This window comes from Aspergillus costaricaensis (genome assembly GCF_003184835.1).
Source record: "Aspergillus costaricaensis CBS 115574 unplaced genomic scaffold BO79scaffold_2, whole genome shotgun sequence".
NCBI lineage: Eukaryota > Fungi > Ascomycota > Eurotiomycetes > Eurotiales > Aspergillaceae > Aspergillus > Aspergillus costaricensis.
The window spans coordinates 624,434-642,805 of NW_020291802.1; the positions used below are offsets into that span (position 1 = coordinate 624,434).

The following is an 18,372-nucleotide window of genomic DNA, read 5'->3' on the forward strand; positions in this document are numbered from 1 at the left end:
ACTTCATATCCGGCGCATCCTATTTCCACTTACATCCACAGCAAGTAAACCTGGTGACATCAGATCATGCATCTATCAATATGTTCATCATTGTAGAGTAGTGCAGTGCAGTGCAATGCAGTACACTTTCCCGCGTATTGTTATTGTCATGTTATATTAATTCTCCGGGCGGAGCTCTCCGTCCTATCCTATTCCATCTCATCAGTTTGCCCGTTGCACCACCACCACCACCATCATCACGATGATCCCGGAGGGGAAGCTTCATAAAACCTGACACCTACCACAATGGTGTACAGTCTCATCATATCTTGTTTGGACCCCATTCCAAAACCCAACCCTTATGGGGTATGTATCTACTCCCGTACGGATAAGCAAATAATACCATCAACCTGACTTGTCAATCCGCCTATGCTAAGCTCTGCGTTAGCCGACTGGTTACATGCGCATAGCATAGCCACCACAAGCACAAGCTCCGGGTGACACGGATGTCGTCAGCTTGCTTGGAAGAGAGCTTTTCTCCCTTTCATTTTGTTTCTGGACAGTAATAAGGTTGGATTGGGTAGGTAGTAAGTAGGTTTGGGCTGCTGTCTCTCTTTCGTTCGTCTGTTTGCTTGTCAACATACAGTAGATTCAAGGGTTGGATCCGCATGTCTCGGTCCAAGTGCTACGTAGATGCTAGTAGGTACGTAGAGGATGGCGCGGACCAAGAGCTTTCATGACTTTCATGGGTGGTTGCTTTGTCGGAAAGAACTACCTGAATTGGAATCACAAGACGCTCTCAATGGCTCACTGTAATTTAATCTGAGGAAGTGATGGCCTGCTATCACATGGACGTCAGTCTTAACATAGTGGTGGAACATCGAAGATAATTCAGAACAGCTTGTATCTCTTGCTAAGTTGTTAGACTCTCCGGGAGATCTAGAAATTGTCACTAAATGGGCTCAAAACATCTCCCACCATATCATGAGAATGATGTAATCTCCAGCATCCAGTCATACACTGGCCACCTCTGCCGTTGCTCATCTGTGATCGCAGATTCAGTCTCCTTGTATTGAACCTCAAGCCATTTCTGCCACGGCCAGTCGATCCAATCTTCAAAGCTGTTAGGATATCCATAATAAATGTTCCATTGAAGTAGTGGACTAATCGGGACGCCAGGAAACCATTCGCTCTCTTCTGCACTGTTGGAAGGATTGCGTGATCGTCCAATAACAGATTTTCCCAAGTCAATAATGACGGCCCTTACGCTTCTCTGTTGAGAATATATTGGGCTCTAGGCGACTCATGGGCAGACCATTGACTCGTTCAATCAAAATCAAACGAATTTGGCGAGGAGAACCACCGATCTTTGTTTTGAATGTGTAAGAGCCGATGAATCGGGGAAGAACAGAACCCCCTAGCTCGGACAAGCGCTTATAAGAGGCACACTCGTGCGAGTAATCATAGTCAGCTGCCCGAAAAGGGTTGCCATCGTCATGGTCGTGGTAGAGAGGGTCATAGAACTTGGCGACCATGTCCTGATCTGTCGGTAGAACTGAAGATTGAAAGATATTCACACATCTGATAATAAATACCTGGGACCTTTTACGGAAGCCAGTTTGCAGTTCCTCGATCAACTGGATATTAATTAAGCTGTGACCATCAGAGCCTGGCAACGGGGGGTTCTTGAGACATAGCTCTAGGGGAGAGAGCGAATTATCCAGTCTATCTTGCTGAAAGATTTCTTTTTTGGAAACGGAAGAGGAGGTATGTGTGATTGAATGATTAGTACTGCACCGATGCGATATGGAGACGGCTCATTGTGGTAAGTATCACTCATAGTTAGCATTTTGAGTCTCAGCCTTTCGAAAAGCAAGAATCCGAACAGACAGGCAATGGATAACGCGACTTTCATAGATTGCGGCTGAGCTGGGTTCTTGTCAGTACAACATATCACCAAGTAGACCAAAGCAATATACCAATGGCCACTCAGCAGAAGGGGACTCAAATGTTTCACCAACTTTTATCCCAGCCACATCACGTGTGTTAATTGTGAATATGACAAGCAGCAAGCTAGGATAAGTGAGTGAAGATGGAAGTTTCCGCAATTAGTATAGTATTTTAATTGTTGGCAACTGAAGGTCATCCTAATTCTCCGGTGACTGCCCAACAGAACTGATCTGTATATATAAGTAGCTAGCCGAAGCCGTTGCATTACCCTAAGCGCTCCCCAAAACCTTCTACTACTAGTAGGTTCAATATAGTATACAACCACTACTTAAGCTCAGAAGCAGTTGAATTCAGACACCAATCTTAGCATATTGTTCGTCACTTAGTCCCCTGCATATATCCTTCCAGAGGAGAAGCTGTCTCAGAGATGTCGCAGCAAATTAGTGTCCACGACTCTTTCAGAGCACTTCCTACTTTACGACAGTTTGATGACAATTAGTCAGATTCTGAGTCTTTATATATATATATCCCAGATGGAGTACATAGTTCTCCCTCTCAGCAAACACAAAAGTACTTCAACAACGTCCATATCCCAGAGAATGCGGGTTTTGACCGAAATATCATGTTTATACTCGGACATTCACTTAGCCAGGCATAACCTATATCCCCGCCACCTCTGCCTACGTGGTCTCTGACCAATAACACCTCTGTCCTAACAACCGAACATCATCTTGAAATCTAATTTGATCAAAAACATATATTCACCCCTACATCTTGGAATACTATCCTCAAATTTCGGCAACTTGAACATTTGGTTCTTTTCTAAGCCTGGTCTACCTGTAAGGATATGGTTCAAGGAGGCGGAAAGCACGCCAGAGAAAGGGCAAAACTATCATGTCCATTCTGCTTAGAGTCTCGCTCGGAGGTCTTCTGACTATTGGAGTTTCATTAATTAACCGTATACCGTTGAGTTGCTCAAACTGAGGTCGTATATAGTAACTGTCTTCGAACACTGATATAGGAGGCATTAGCGGCTTGATTTATGCTACTGGGGAAGGTTATGCATTTCTTTTCGGCTACACTTTTCATGTACTCAGCCTTGTCAGGCGGTATCATACCTACCAGCTTTTGGCTTTTTGGAGGCCACTACCTTAAGAAGCTGTGGTACACAGAAGAACAAAGCGATCTGGTTATATGTCTTTTAGAATGAAAGTACATTCTAGAAATTATTTGAGTATCCTATTGGAGTACTGTAGATGAGGCATAGAGCTTGGTCGTACTCTTCTAGTGCTTGCTCTCGTCTTGTCATCAGGGCCTGGAGCAGCAGACGAGAATCAGGATTTCCGGACCACAGAGGCCTGATCAGGACGCTGTTGAAGACGCCCAGATCCTTGATGCCACCAGTCAGTCACAAGAAATGTACCTAGGAGTAGGGTTAGTCTTGTCTGGTACAGCCCTGTATTAACGGACTCCCTGATCAAACCTTCTCAGATTTGTACGTTTACCCTAGCAGGTCAGGTAACAGAAGTACCAGTTTGCTTTTGATCTGCAGCTTATCATACTATCATCACAGGAAGAAACCATCAGCCCTTATCGACCTATTGTGTCCCTCCTGCCAACCAGCACCATCAAAAGCACCTAGACGTTGCTGGGTAGACTGGATAGCAGTCAATATATTTAGCATGCTATGCTCTTTCACAGGACACGCAGATAAGAGATAGCCATCTCCGTCATGGGCCTCTTTTAAAGACAACATATCATCGCGACGGTTAATTTTAACACAATATCCATGATGCCTCTGGCATAATGCTAAACTGTGGGTGTAAATGCAGATGCCAGAAATAAGATAACAATCAAGTAGAAGAGAATATGTATCCTCATGCTAGATTGATAGTATTTTTTTTCCCAAAAGATTCTCATGAGTCATTTCTATAAAATACCTGAGTTCAGCTTCACTGGTTGGCCATGTGTGATGCTTTGTGAGCCACAGGGCTCACGAGATCTCTCGGTGCTTTCTAGTAGTAGTCATAATGAACCGGTCAGCCACCTCATCCTGCAGGTAATGGCACTGCATCTGTACGTCATTGATTATCTGATCATCATTGTGAACTTTCAGGTTCTTTCGCGTTGCTAGAAACTTCCTTCCAATCCGCGGCATCGCTCTCCCATCTTAGAAACATTGTCTGTTCGTCATGGAGCTGCGCGTTCAGGTCACAGAGTTCTTGTGCCGCTTCACTGAGATGTACCGCCTACTCAGCACTCGAGGATAAACTGCTTGCAATGTCTAAGTGCTTGCAAATGGTTTTCTGGGTGAAAAGTACTCAGCATAGCATGTCAATTTCAATTTCTATACGCGAAGAAGGGGGGTACATCCAAAGTATGACCAGCTCCAAAGCAAAGTAGCCTGAGATTTCGGGATCATATGCAACTCAAGAGTGTTTCAAATATAATATGGAAGAACGATCCTGGATTTTCATTGTTTTGGTTAGACGATTTCGCGCAACTGGGAGGGCAGAGGACGCAGCTTTGCAGTTAAGTGATGTGTATCTTGCCACATATAACTCTGGCTTTTATTCTCATGAGCCAATTTTGACCTGGATTGGTTAAGATATAGGATCCTGTAGACACTCCTGACACTTCTTGCTCGAGGTTTACTTCCGAGTATTGAAAGAGCCAAAGACAAACACCATCATAGACTGTCTTCTCGACAGCTTTTTATACCTATGTGGGTTGTTTAGGACATGGCATGGACAGAACAAGGTTTATGTTCGCATCGGCCGTGTTGACAAATATAACGTTTTGAACGAACCCGCGACTACATAGGAGTCTCTCTGTGTCTAAGTCACGGCGTACTTCGTCGATCAGAAATTTGAAGTGTAAAGATCACATTAGTATGTTTCCGCTGATGAGATAATTTCAAGAGATCCCGAAGATGAAGAATGTCATTAATCGTGAATGCTTCCCAGAGGGTGCATTTCTTGATAGGCTATTGCAAAAAGGAAGTAGTTTCCGTAGTGATGTATCTGTGTCAGTATTCTGGAAGTTCTCCAAGATTATCAGTTGATACACCACAAGCTGGGGGTTAGAGGGCCAGCGCGAGAAGCCGACAAGGTCAACGCCGGCAGTGCTTCCCCTAGGCACGGTCTTCCTTTTGGTTGTATACCTCGGTCGCTGTGGAGAGTGTATATGCTAGTTGTAATGGTAAAGTATTGCATGTGAATGATGCTCGTGAATCTGATGCTGATTGGTTTCGCAAAATCGATGGTTCTGTAAGTTTGGCATAGAATGTCAGGGGCTTTTTCTAGGGTGCATGCAGTATTGGAAATGAAACCTTAAAAGCTCTAGGTACTTAGCAATGATGATAATATAAAGTAGTTCATAACCTCTGGAAATGTCTTAAATTCTTGTTTCTTATTAGATTAATGTTTATACCTTGCTTTTTCGATCAATGAGCGCCCAGACTTACACATTGATATGAATAGTACCATGTTTAGATAAGAAAGAAAAATTGTTTGTGGAGGAAAGTAACCCCATATGCGTAGTATTTATGATGATGAGAGGGGTCAGAGCTAGTCACTGACAGGCAAAGTGTAGTCACTTTCAGTAACATACTATTGAAGATGGTGAATACATGTCGCGTTGCATTCTTCATTGCATTATCGCTCATTAATACTCATTCAATCATGTCCCTCTGAGGAATATCGCCTGCCTCGGTATTAGACTCATGCCTGTGGCATTCAGTCGGGATCAAATCGCCTGTTATCAAGGATCGTCACCACCCAATATGGCAGTTGGTCTTGCTTGTCAATCATACATGAGCACGCGGCAGTGTTCAGAGCCCTATCAAGGAGTTAGGAAGAGGTTTCGAGTACGTAACCGTCTCTCGGGGAAACTGATCAAAATGGTATTCGTCTTCCGCAGTCGTCAGGGGAATATATCACAAGGCATGGGTGACATGATCCCTTGTTCTCCTCACCCTGCTCACCACTTTCCCGACAAGGATCGAAGCAACTTAGAAATCCGGGGCTACGAGGTCCCGGTCAGCAGTTCATGAGCTCGTCCCATACCTGACACTCTTGTTTCTATGCTCTGTACCCCACAAACAGCACATGGTCTTAACCTGCTGGCTCTTGATATAGGCATCAGAATTTTCTCTCCCTGAATAGCATTTCGTCTCCTTGCGTGGCTGGTGCATACCAGAGGAATGTATCGCAGAGCTTATTAAGGCATCATCGGCGTGGTATGTGGAACACACACACTCACATGACTGTCTGTGCGGAAGGGTGTATGGCCTTGCCAACAAAATAGGGCAGCATACACTAAGAATATCTCTCAATGACGATGTTGGAGCAAACACCCTGATGGATCGGGTGCCTTCCAGCTGATATCCGGATACCAACCCCTTTGTTCTCCGGGGAGGTAGACGTGTGCTGCTAAGCCCGATTCAGTACAAGCATAGTACTTTTGACCAGGTTTGGGGTCGGTATCCCGATTTAGTGTTCTGATGTTGTGGAATGCTGTTCTGGTCTTGGAGCGCGGGTGTCACGCTGAGGAAAACAAAGTGATGTCAATGCAGTACGACGGAGTAACCAGTGGTTGTTCCACTGGAATCTTCTCCCTCCGGTTTTTCGAATGTCTGTATGCCCAGTGAGGCGACCGTCTTTTATTATTTTGTTCATTTATAGTTTGATGAGTCCCTGCAGGTTATAGTTCAAGTTGTTGCAGAACGCGAAAGTGTGCACAGACAGCTCCCTCGAGAGGCACGCCCGAACCAGCATGGACTCTGACCTAGAAAAAAGACAGAGATCCCCTTCCTTGCGAAGTGTGACACGAGAGCAGCTAGAGGCTTCACATACTCTGGGAACTCCCCCGCCGACATGTGGATCGAGATACGAACGATGGGCGAGGAATATCAAAGGCTTAGAGGCTCGCGGGATCGAGCCCGTGTCTCTTGAAGAACGACTGAAGAACACCAGCTCAACCCCTTTCCGAATGATGCTCACATGGTTCAGCATGGGTATGGCAATCAATAATATAGTGACCGGGTCTTTGGGAACACTGGTAATGAAGCTGAGCTTCACCGACGCCGCGCTGTGTGTAATCTTTGGAACGTTTTTGGGAGGCCTAGGGGTTGGATACATGAGCACATGGGGTCCCAGAAGCGGCAACCGCACACTTGTAAGACCTACACTTACACCTTGGTTCTCTCCTCTTGCTTTCCCCGTCTGCACATAAACATTCTCGTGACTTAAGGACAACGGCTCACAACTTATATTCTCCTGATAGATTGTGTCTCGGTATTTCATGGGATATTACCCCAGTAAGGTTTGTTGTATACTGAATGTGCTTACCAACTTGGGAACCGGCATGATGAGTGCCACTGTAGGAGGCCAGTTGCTTTCCAAGCTATCAGGAGGAGTCGTGTCCGTCATAGTCGGTATAGTAATAGTCGCCTTGGTGAGCTGGGCAATGGCTACTTTTGGGATGAAAATATTCCAGTTCTATGAGCGGTAGGATTCTTCACCCTTCAAAGTTTTAGAGCACTCGTCTGACCGTTTATTCTGGCAAAGGTTTGCTTGGTTTCCGCAATTGTTGATATTTTGCATTCTCACCGGCTCGGCTGGTCCACAATTCGACTTCCATAGCCCGTCGATCGGTTCTATTGAGCAGATAAACGCAAAGCGTCTAACATATTTCTCACTTTGCCTCTCTATTCCCTTGTCATGGATACCTGTGTCCGCGGACTACCAGGTTTACTATTCCCCGGAAATACGAAGATGGAAAGTGTGGACAGTAACCACGATCGGTGTAAGCTTCTCAATAGCCATAACCCTTCTTCTTGGCGCCGGGCTTGGAAGCGGTGTTGCAATTAACTCCAAATGGGCGTCTCTTTATGACGGCACACCGGGGAGTCTGCTGATGGCCGGCTATGATCGGTTGGGGCCTCTTGGGAAGCTATGCGCCTTCATCAACGTCTTAACGATTGTGTCCAACAATGCCCCCAGCTCATACTCAACGGGATTGAATTTCCAAATGCTGGGAGAGATGTGGCTCAGGGTTCCACGACCTGTTTTCACGACTGCCAGCACTCTGATCTACGCATCATGTGCTATCGGAGGCCGAAACTCTTTGTATGAGATCTTCGGGAATTTAATGCCACTCATTGGATACTGGGTCATCATCTGGTTCACCATTGTGGTAGAACAAGACGTACTTTTCAACCGTGGGAAACGTTACGACTGGACCGATTGGAACAATTGGCTTAAGCTCCCAGTTGGAGTGGCAGCTAGCACTGCCTTTTTGATCGGGTGGGTAGGAGCCATTGTTGGCATGGTATGTAGTCCCACTAGCATGTGCTTGTTGCACAAATCACTTCTGACCAAGGTACTCTTCTCCTAATAGGATCAAGCCTATTATACAGGCCCAATCTCCAGAGCGATTCCAGGTGGATGTGATATGGGCCTCTGGCTGGGGTTGGGCTTTACGGCTCTTGCGTTTCCGCCATTTAGAATGCTGGAACTCAAAGTCATTGGCCGCTGAATTTACGTTTGCTGATTAGATGTCGATGTTATTCTTCACGGTATCGAAGACTCTTTCTCAGGCCCTCCCTGTGTGCTTTCATGAGGGACAACGGATGGAAACCGGACCGATATGCTGTTGTTTAGACCAAAGTGCCGTCTGCTATTGCTGTGAATAAAAACCCCTGGCAGAAGAAATTCAAAATGCTTTTGTATGTACGTGTATATACCTCTTTAGATATCATAATGTTAGCCGTTGCGTGTTTACCTTCCGAGCAGAAGCAATGTTGTCCTGGCGAGGTTGTTATGTCACACAAAGATGGCCTGTATGAGTGATGGTATGGTTTTGTATTCTTCTACAGTCAGGTGAGATCACCTGCTCAATGGGGATCTATGTACTTTTGTATCGGGCATCGGAAGTATTTCCATGACAGGGAATCAGCCGAGTTTCGTCTCTATGAGTAAATTAGCCGGTTAGTAGATGGCAAGTACAATACTTCCCAAATAGGAAGCACTCTAGTTAACTAATACTCTATTCGATATACACATACAAATGCTCTCTAATTTCAAACATAGCACAACTCTCGCACTAAATCCGGCGATATCAACCTCTCAAACAAAATGGTCACCCCGAGTTCGATTCCACAATCATCAGACTCATACTCACGGATCTCGACCAAAACTTATCCCGTTTAGACAGTGTACTATTGTCTTTCGACTTGGATCTATAGTCTCTACATGTATCCACTTACCCATATCCCTGGCCCTTTGCTCGGGCGCGCATCGCTGGTGATGGATGGATCCTTCTTCTTTCCCAAAGCTGTACACTGGCATTGATGGCTCCAATAGTGGTGGCGCTTCATCCACACCTCAAGTGGCAAGATTCACATAGCAATCAAGGACTTACACAAACAATTTGGCAAGTGCATAATCCTCAGCTGTTTCAATGTATACGCCTTACTGACACTAGAACGGTGCCCTGTCCTCTAGGTCCAACTGTGCACATTTCGCCCTAATGAGCTGTCTTCTGCATCGGTTGAGTCTTGGAAAAGGGTTGTAGTCAACTAGTCCAACACACGACCTGCCTGAGTTGGTGCTGAGCGCTTGATGTCCTGCAGGTGAGAGTTTCTGGAAATTTCCCCATTGAGAACATCCCCGAACTGCCAATTCGGGCATTATGCGTCCGACATAAAGCCTCAACCCCTTAAGAAGATCACTACCTTCTCTTTGGCAGCACACAAACAATCCTCATATCTGATATCTACATCATGGTGACTCAAATCATCCAAAGAGTGCGTTCTCTGCTAGGTTTTGCAAAACCGAGTCCGCGCCCACATGAAACGTATCCTGTCCACTTTATAGATCAAACTCCAATCCTCCGAGATTCAATCATCACTTACACATTTCGGTATAATTACATTTTGAAACCCGCTAAGCTTCATGATGCTTTAACACGTCTACTGAAAGCCGAGGACTGGAGAAAGCTCAGCGGTCGCCTACGTCGCAATGTAAGATCATCTTAGCTAATTCCATAACATCGTGTATCATGGGTCCTTTGATCCGAGTTTCACATTTGGCTAATCCTGGCCTACATGCGGAAACCAGAATGATGGAAAGCTTGCTATTCACGTATATGATAATGTCAACGATCACTCTCTATTTCGTTTCTCGCATGCCTCATACAACGTTCCGGTTCGAGAACACCCGTTGGGAAGTCGCCTACCCCAATCCACAGGCTCAAGGCCCACAATTCAGGAAGGCTGGGATACGTTCAAATCCTTCAGCCTGCCACCAGGTTTGCCTGCCGACATTAGGCACTACTTATCAAACGATGAGCCGCTTCTATCACTGCGAGTTGTCTCATTCACAGACACAACACTGGTCTCCGTCACATTTCCCCACGCATTGACTGACGCAAAAGGAACGGTAGGCTTCCTTCAAGCCTGGTCAGCCATGCTTAACGAACACCCCGACCAGATACCCCCAGTTCTGGGTGCAAAGAACGATGTGGCAGCATCTATAGGCTCCTCTGACGGCGACAAGGCCCAAGGTCCCCATGTCCTTGAACAGTGGCGGCTTCCGGGACTGTCACTGGTCGTCATAGTCCTACGGTTAGCGTGGGATCTTTTCACGCGAAGGAATGTCCACATTCGCACCATCTATCTACCTGCAGCATTTATATCAGATCTACGTCAAGCTGCATATACTGAGTACTACAAAGCAGATGGAAATGAAACAAAGCCACCTTTTCTCAGCGACGGCGACCTCATCACAGCCTGGGTCTCACACATGATATTGTCTTCTCAAGCCAAAAAGGGGAGCCCTGCTGTAATCCACAACATTTTCGATGCTCGTGGCCGTATCAAAGGTCCGTTTTCGACTCCAGGTGTCCACCTGCAGAACCTGATTCTTCCCGCTGTCGCCATTGTACCAGCTGCACCCGATGGTAAATCACCCTTGTCCGTGGGACAGATTGCCTGCCGGACACGACAAGCAATCTTGGAGCAGACTACAGACGAACAAGCTCGACGATTGATAAGGGTATTTAGAGAGAGCTTTTCTAGTACAAAGATGATGCCATTTTTCGGTACGGCCAATTCCACCGTCATTGCTTGCACAAATTGGTCCAAGGCTGGATTTCGAGAGGCTGCGCACTTCGGCCCTGCGGCTCAGCCCAGTGATGGTTCATCAGGGTCACCCGGAGCCTGTGTATCATATGCAGGGTCTTCTCTGACCAACAAATATATACCTCGTGATATATTACTCATTTATGGAAAGGACGACTCGGGGAATTACTTGATCAATGGATAATTGCGTGACGAGACTTGGGAATTGATACAGAAGGTTTTTGGTTCATATCAACCTGGAGCAAGTGAAGAGTCATAATTCTGCAAGGAGAAGTCATAGACCCAATTTGGAAAGAGGGCTAGGGTAATTCTTCGTCATTGTCTCGTGGTTTCCTTGACTTTGTTCTTTGAATTTCTTATTCTATATCTTATTCTTTTGTCTTCTTCTCGCACACATGTTTTTCATCTGAGCCTGGTTTTCTTCTCTTCTTATTTGTATGCAGAACTTGCGGGGTCTAGCATGCCCAAAGTTGGACCTATCACCACCTGCGGCGTGGCACCCACATCGACTACGTCTCATGATGCCCTCTCCTGGATTTTTGTTATCCAAGCAGGCTGGATATCTTGCTTATTCTGGTATCATGCTACTCTTATTGCATCTATTTGAGAAAATACAAGGATACCGGCTTGGTTCAGGGCCATCTCCACGCCTCTGGTAATGTCTCGAAAGGAAAAGTTACCCATGTGCATTTCTAACAAGCTTTTACGTTGTCCAGGCCGGTCAGCTTCGAGAGATCATCACAACATCTGTAGACGAGTTTTTCAGATCGGCGAGGTGGTTTTGTACCCGAACACTCAAGGCATGGATTCGGGTAAGGTGCTTGTTCCGGTTTGCACATGTCGCGAGCTCTCGGAGATGATTTAAGATTGTGCAGAGTATCTCAACTCGAAATTCGATCGCCTTCAGAATGATGATTGCTCGCTCAGTACGGCCATCTACGTTGTATGCACCAATGGAAACTAGCTGGTCCATGCTGAGCTTTCCTCTCGGGTCCCCGCTGCCATCATGAACTTCCGCATCCTGCAGATCTGTCGCAAGTTGTGGATGCAATCGCGACCCGCGCATGAACCATTTCCACAATTGCGACGACATAGCTTGAGATATATGAAGCAGGTGACCGCACATCGTGATAAGTAGCATGGAAATTGCCGAGGAATGAGTGCAGACTTCGCAGTCCACAATGTTGAGGCATTTCCGGAGCACGGCTATTTGAAGCGCCAAACTCTCTCCCATCGACATAGCGCTGCTCGTTGAACCTACTTCCTCAACCTCTTCGTGCAGCTCGAGTACCTTCTGCACACATGCGCAGGGCAACTCAGAATATCGATTTCCAGGGAGTAAAGGATTCCAGGTCCGCCGTGAGCGAGTAGGCGCATCCGACCGGACATCCCGGGAAACGTTTTTGGTACTTTTGTGCGATTGGCTGAGAGATGATCTCGAATATAGAGTTTAAGGACGATTATCTTAGAATTGCTTGTTGTCTTTGTCTCCAAGAGAAGAGCGACTGATCCAGATCTCAAATTGCATGCACTACAGTGTATAAGCGTTCTTATGACGGAGAGGACCTGCAAGCATCCCTTACTGAAGTAACAAATAGCCCTATCATGGCACCGCAGGTGTCGTACAGCGCTGCTGCTACATGGAAAATAGCAGTCAATCTGAGATGAGATAGCAAGTCTCTGACTCGTTCATTGCACCTGTCGGGTCCAAACCCATCAGGAGTATCTATCCGTCTCTTCAAATGCCTGTAGGATGGCTTCTATGCTACATCATTACCCGGCACATCAAACACATAAAGCCTGAATATTACAAGAATAAGATCCATCAACCATACGAGTACTCTAACATGGGCGCCGCGCTGACACCGGCAGTCCACGTGTACGACTACTAGTAGTAGTTCAGTGGGAACTAACATTCTGGGTTTCTAGCATCAGTCTGTACCACCGAGTCGCCCATTGATGCGCCGACCAGGTTTAGGTCGAACTCGGCGAATCACGCCGAGGCTCCATGTACTTATACCAAAAAATGTATGTACTTTCCAGTTCACAAAGCAAGGCTGCTTTTAGTGCAGCTTTATCATACTCGCTATCCAATAACATTGAAGCCAATCACTTGTTCAATATTAGTAATGGATATGGGCGGGTTTATGCTCGGGCACATGATGTCGTGGCAGGCAGTCTCAATCTGCCTGAGGTTTATGGTTTTTAGAAACGACCTTAATAATTACAGAAAGAGATGAGATGAAACTTCGTAGCGTACTATATACGTACTGTGTAGATAATTAGTCTCTGGAAATCGATATGGTCAGTGAACCACGGTAGGAGAAGGGAGAGCGGTGGGGTAACCACACCTTAAAACTCACTGTTAAGTCAGATCTTAGTTATGAAACCCCGGGGGATCATCATTATCCTCATCATCAGACCCACCCACCCTCCCTGTAAGTTCAAGTAACTTACTCTTTCGAGCATACTATTCATATTATCCATCACTGATCAAGTGCCCTAACTCCCCTGTACATTGTCGATCTTCAATCTTGATATGCTGGAATTTATTTGTTCACAGCGGTCATCTGTGCCCCTCACAACTTATGACTAATGCCCGATGCAGATCATTTCATTTCAGTTGTGACTGACTTTGAGAGACTCAAAAATGCTCCTACAGTCCCCTTCGCCCATCATCGAGTTTATCTATATACTAGCTGTACATCGACGCATGGACCACTGAGCAAAACCAGTAATATTAGGCAACCAATGGATAACAGCACACATCTCACTCCGGGCAAATTCCTGGGGTTTGTCCCCAACACGGACCCTCGGGTGGCGGGTTTGGGATTCCAGCAATTGGTCACTTGTGTTTGCTTGCTGCTTCCAGCCTACGCGTTTCTGGTTTCGCAGCTGCGATTTCGATACCTCCAGCGACTATATCAAAAATACCCCTATACGACGCGAGAGTCTTTCTCTCGCATGACCGACGATGAAGCCTGCGAGATACAAAAAGGCTTGGTTCAGCTGGAGTTCCCGTTTCTCTACCTCAAATCACTCCAGTTTGCTCTCTTCAGGGTGTGACACTCCGGCTACTTTATGCTTATTCCTTTGTTTTCCTATCCTGCCGACTAACTACTGCACCAGACATACGGCATCCCGACCATCTCGACAGTGCTCACAAATACAGCCCAATTCTCCAAGCCCGAAAGTTCCCTGAAACGCTACGCTGATACAGTAGCACTAGTTCAGGAGTTCGTAGGCCATGCGCCAACCTCTCGTCGTGCTTGCACTTCTATTGCACGCACCCGCTGGATCCACAGCAGCTATCGCGCTTCCGGCAAGATCCTGGAAGATGATATGCTGTACACACTCGGCCTCTTTGCCATTCAGCCTGTCAGATTTGTCAAAATGTATGAATGGCGGGACCTGAGCGACCTTGAGAGATGTGCCATTGGGACCTTTTGGAAAAGTCTGGGCGACAGCTTGAATATCAGCTACGATGCCCTCCCATCAGGTAAAACCGGATTTCGCGATGGTCTTCATTGGCTGGAGGAAATAATGGCTTGGAGCGACGACTATGAGGTTCGTTGCATGGTACCTCATGTCAAGAACCGTGAGGTGGCCGAACAGACCATCGCAGTGCTGCTGTACATGCTTCCCCAGTCACTGCAGTTCATTGGGATGAGGTTTGTCTCGTTCATGATGGACGATCGCTTGCGGAAAGCCATGCTGTATGTTTTGTGTAATGTTTCCAGGGGCTCGAACAAACTCGCTCATTGATTCTCTTTTCAGGATTGACCCTCCCCCGGCTTTTGACGCCAAGCTGTTCTCGTTGCTGTTCTCCGCTCGTCGGTTTGCATTGCGGTATCTCGCGCTACCCCGCCCTTATTTTCTGCGGTATGTTAGTTACACCGATGACTACAATGAGAGCGGACGCATCTACATGACCAACTGGGATGCTGCCCCTTATTATGTGGAGCCGAGTTTCCGGAACCGCTGGGGTCCGGTTGCCTGGTTGACTTGGGTGCTTGGTCGGCCTTTGCCGGGAGACGAAGGGGACAAGTATTACCCTAAGGGGTATGATAATCTCGATGTAGGCCCCAAGTATTTCGAAGGTAGGGGTCGTCAGGGTATGGAGGACATTATGAAGGAGTTGGAAACCACACGACGGGGTCAGTGCCCTTTCCACTGAGCTTTGCGCGGAGCTGGCCTCACTGGCCTCACTCGATTGGAATGCACGTTGGACGAAGTTTTGTCGATTTTATAATGTGCATAATTCGCTGTTAAATTCTGATCTACTTAGCGGAGTGTAATTTGCCGCATCCGATGATCTACGAGCAACTATTGAAGATAGTCTATGCACTTTGAATCCTCTTGAGCCTCCCGCAGATATCAACGACTTGGTCTAGCGTTCCCCTGGGAAGTCTTGCGCCAATATTTGTTTTATTCACCTGTGCTTGCTAGTACCCTCTTAACCGTAATGATTGCGTCGTTCTATTTTCCAGTGATGTGCCGGTCTACCATTATCATCAGTGGTGGTCCATCCACACTGAAACTCGGAGATTTCCTAAGAATACAATTTATGCATCATTCTAATAGCCGAAATTTTCGCAACGCGCTCTATTTGAGCGAAGTAATCTGTCGCATTCATTGTGTTCTAGCGCCTATATCTGGAATATAATATATTCACAGAATATTACTGCGCTTGAGCGTTCCCCTTCGTTTCAATGGGAGATTCACCTCGTATTCACGATTAGAATTAAGCTACAAATGCAGATAATTTGAACAGGGACCCCATTCCTTTCCCCCCACAATTACGCTAAGGCTTTAAGCGCGTCGAACGCACCTATGAAAGACAGAATATTCACTACCTTGTATTTACTAGGATAAAGTAGTAGTCTAAGCAAGGTAAAGCTGCCAAAATCGTCAGCCTAAGCTAAGCGCGCCTTCCATGACGTGAATAGCCGTCGCAGCTTACATAAAGCGATCTCTCTCTCCCCGCAAATCCGAAAGTCAGCTCAAATTAAATCCTATCATCATCATCAAGCCAACCTTGCCTTAACCCAGATAATAAACTCTTTTGTTACTACTTCAATATCTGATCGCCGTCGCATTTATATCGTCTATCGTGTACAACAATAATGGCGTCGCCTACCCCGAACGACGACGGCCGTTCTCCTCCGCTAAGCAACTTCCCCCAGGATCCTTCGGAATTCGACAGCGACCCGCGCATCTCGTTCTCGAAGCTCGACGACAAGTTCATCTTGGAAACGGAGGACGGACAGGAATTTGAATATGATACGGTGCTAAAGAGATGGATTCCGACGGTGTGTGCGCGCTCTTTCTCCAGCTGGGTGGTGTGATTGTTATGTAGCTGTTGAACCTGCTGCTACTTCATTTTTTGTCTCTACTTTTCTATCCCTCCCCGCCTTCCCCCCTTTTTGTTTCAACTGGTTATGGAACCTTTCCTCTCTTGTTGCAAATAGACCGATATACACGATGTCTATTCTTGCAGGGATTGTTTGATTGGTTCGTGAAACTGATTGCTTGGTTGGCGCCGCTTTGCGCCCGTCCGGGGTTGCCTCCAGGTCGATGAAGACTTGCTACAACAACAGCAAGAAGCATATAAGGTCCAGGGTGTTGATGAGGAGGAGCAAATTACTGCGGCGCAGTTGAGGAAGAAGCGCAAGCAACAGGCTTCTACGGAAGAGGTTAGTCCAACGGTTCTATGATGATGCTTCCTTGAGTTGGCCCCAATGGCATCGAGATTGGTGTTATACTAAAGAGGATATGTGTAATCGCGTAGGGCAATGGGCAACAGAAGCCTAAGAAACAGCGCGTCAACACCGCCGTCTATGTGACTTCGATTCCTCTGGATGCTGAGTTCGACGAAATCCGTGATGTCTTCTCCAAGTGTGGTGTTATCGCTGAGGAGATCGATAGCGGCCGACCGCGCATTAAGATGTACACCGATGAGAGTGGCAAGTTTAAGGGTGAAGCTCTTGTTGTGTACTTCCGACCGGAGTCTGTCAACCTCGCGATACAGATGCTGGATGATTCGAACTTTAGGATCGGAGTACCCGGTCCGCAGGGGCCTATGCGGGTGCAGCATGCGGATTTCTCGTTCAAGAGTCAGCAAGAGGCGCCTACGAAGACTAGTATGAGGGATAAGAAGAAGATTATGCGCCGGACACAGAAGCTGAATAGGTATGGGGAGAACTACATTTGATGTGCGATGATTGGGCTGGGCTTTGCTGATACAGATGCTTAGCAAACTTGCTGATTGGGACGATGACGATCCGTCTGCTTTGCCGGACACGACTTCCCGCTTTGATAAGCTCGTGATCTTGAAACATATGTTCACGTTGAAGGAATTGGAGGTACGGAGTATACTTCCTGGGCTAGGGCTAATGGTTAAGTTAAAACTAATGTCTGGTGTAGGAGGATCCTGCGGCTATTCTTGACATCAAGGAAGATATCCGGGATGAGTGCTCGAAGCTGGGGGATGTGACCAACGTTGTACTCTACGATAAGGAACCCGAGGGAGTGGTGAGCGTTCGCTTTTCCGATCCTGAGGCAGCCAGGAGTTGTGTCAAGGTAAGCTTGATCACGGGATGGTGATGGTCAATACCCTCAAGACAAGAACACGTGCTAATGATACTATTACTTCTAGATGATGGATGGGCGGTTCTTCGCTGGCACCCGGGTCGATGCCTATATCGCGGATGGCAGTGAGAAATTTAAGAAGACCAATGAGAAGCGTGCAGCACTGGAAGATCTGGCGGAGAAAGGATTGGATGCATCCGATGAAGAGGAGGAGCAGCGATTGGATGAGTTTGGCACGTGGTTGGAAAGCTCTCATACGGTCGAGAACACGGCCAAGTGATGGTGATGGTGGTGATGTTTTCTCGGATGTAATCATTATCAGGGGGATCTGGAACTGGATGGGATGGGCGTAATCGCTTTTCAGGCTGGCTGGTCACTTTAGACGACCTGCGGGATTGTAGACCTGTATGTACTTATAATAGCGTTCGGTTTGTTGTTATTATCACTATGCTTTCCACTTGTTTACACGAAAAGGACCATGAATCCATGGTAAGGCCGGTCAGGCCATGATCAAGTCTGGTTCGCGTGTGGACAAGCCAAGTCACGGGGGTTAACTGTCACTGGCCCGCAAGGTCGTCCCGTGACGACGCCAAACCGAATTGGGGGAGAGCCCCTATTTACCTGCCCAAAAGATCGGGTGTTTTGTTGGCGTTTTTTTTGGCTTTGTTGTTGATCCCCGAATTTATTAGGCTTGGGAATTGCTTACC

The 18,372-nt window shown here is 46.7% G+C and overlaps 7 protein-coding genes across 7 annotated transcripts; 5 read left to right on the forward strand and 2 right to left on the reverse strand.

Moving 5' to 3' along the window:
* Positions 1–961: 961 nt before the first annotated feature.
* BO79DRAFT_213166 (uncharacterized protein) lies at positions 962–1,514 on the reverse strand (the record flags this gene model as incomplete). The annotated part of the gene is made up of 2 exons (XM_025683199.1): positions 962–1,092; positions 1,247–1,514. 2 exons carry the CDS (start codon positions 1,512–1,514, stop codon positions 962–964), a joined length of 399 nt encoding a protein of 132 aa, XP_025544384.1.
* A 4,199-nt stretch (positions 1,515–5,713) lies between these two features.
* On the forward strand, positions 5,714–6,580 carry BO79DRAFT_224017 (uncharacterized protein; the record flags this gene model as incomplete). Its single annotated transcript, XM_025683640.1, has 4 exons — positions 5,714–5,968; positions 6,096–6,169; positions 6,212–6,299; positions 6,482–6,580. The coding sequence occupies 4 exons, from the start codon at positions 5,714–5,716 to the stop codon at positions 6,578–6,580; spliced, it is 516 nt and encodes a 171-aa protein (XP_025544385.1).
* Positions 6,581–6,705: 125 nt separating this feature from the next.
* BO79DRAFT_267762 (uncharacterized protein) lies at positions 6,706–8,469 on the forward strand (the record flags this gene model as incomplete). Its single annotated transcript, XM_025687069.1, has 4 exons — positions 6,706–7,107; positions 7,216–7,439; positions 7,500–8,262; positions 8,332–8,469. The coding sequence occupies 4 exons, from the start codon at positions 6,706–6,708 to the stop codon at positions 8,467–8,469; spliced, it is 1,527 nt and encodes a 508-aa protein (XP_025544386.1).
* A 1,246-nt stretch (positions 8,470–9,715) lies between these two features.
* BO79DRAFT_267763 (uncharacterized protein) lies at positions 9,716–11,583 on the forward strand (the record flags this gene model as incomplete). The annotated part of the gene is made up of 2 exons (XM_025687070.1): positions 9,716–9,955; positions 10,053–11,583. The coding sequence occupies 2 exons, from the start codon at positions 9,716–9,718 to the stop codon at positions 11,256–11,258; spliced, it is 1,446 nt and encodes a 481-aa protein (XP_025544387.1). The 3' UTR covers positions 11,259–11,583.
* A 212-nt stretch (positions 11,584–11,795) lies between these two features.
* On the reverse strand, positions 11,796–12,314 carry BO79DRAFT_250179 (uncharacterized protein; the record flags this gene model as incomplete). Its single annotated transcript, XM_025685800.1, has 1 exon — positions 11,796–12,314. The coding sequence occupies one exon, from the start codon at positions 12,312–12,314 to the stop codon at positions 11,796–11,798; it is 519 nt and encodes a 172-aa protein (XP_025544388.1).
* A 1,511-nt stretch (positions 12,315–13,825) lies between these two features.
* Positions 13,826–15,251, forward strand: BO79DRAFT_135654 (uncharacterized protein; the record flags this gene model as incomplete). Its single annotated transcript, XM_025678059.1, has 3 exons — positions 13,826–14,134; positions 14,204–14,790; positions 14,852–15,251. 3 exons carry the CDS (start codon positions 13,826–13,828, stop codon positions 15,249–15,251), a joined length of 1,296 nt encoding a protein of 431 aa, XP_025544389.1.
* Positions 15,252–16,091: 840 nt separating this feature from the next.
* Positions 16,092–18,082, forward strand: BO79DRAFT_206508 (U2 snRNP complex subunit CUS2). The gene is made up of 6 exons (XM_025681987.1): positions 16,092–16,386; positions 16,648–16,770; positions 16,866–17,266; positions 17,331–17,439; positions 17,501–17,656; positions 17,733–18,082. The coding sequence occupies exons 1-6, from the start codon at positions 16,201–16,203 to the stop codon at positions 17,943–17,945; spliced, it is 1,188 nt and encodes a 395-aa protein (XP_025544390.1). The 5' UTR covers positions 16,092–16,200; the 3' UTR covers positions 17,946–18,082.
* Positions 18,083–18,372: the final 290 nt, after the last annotated feature.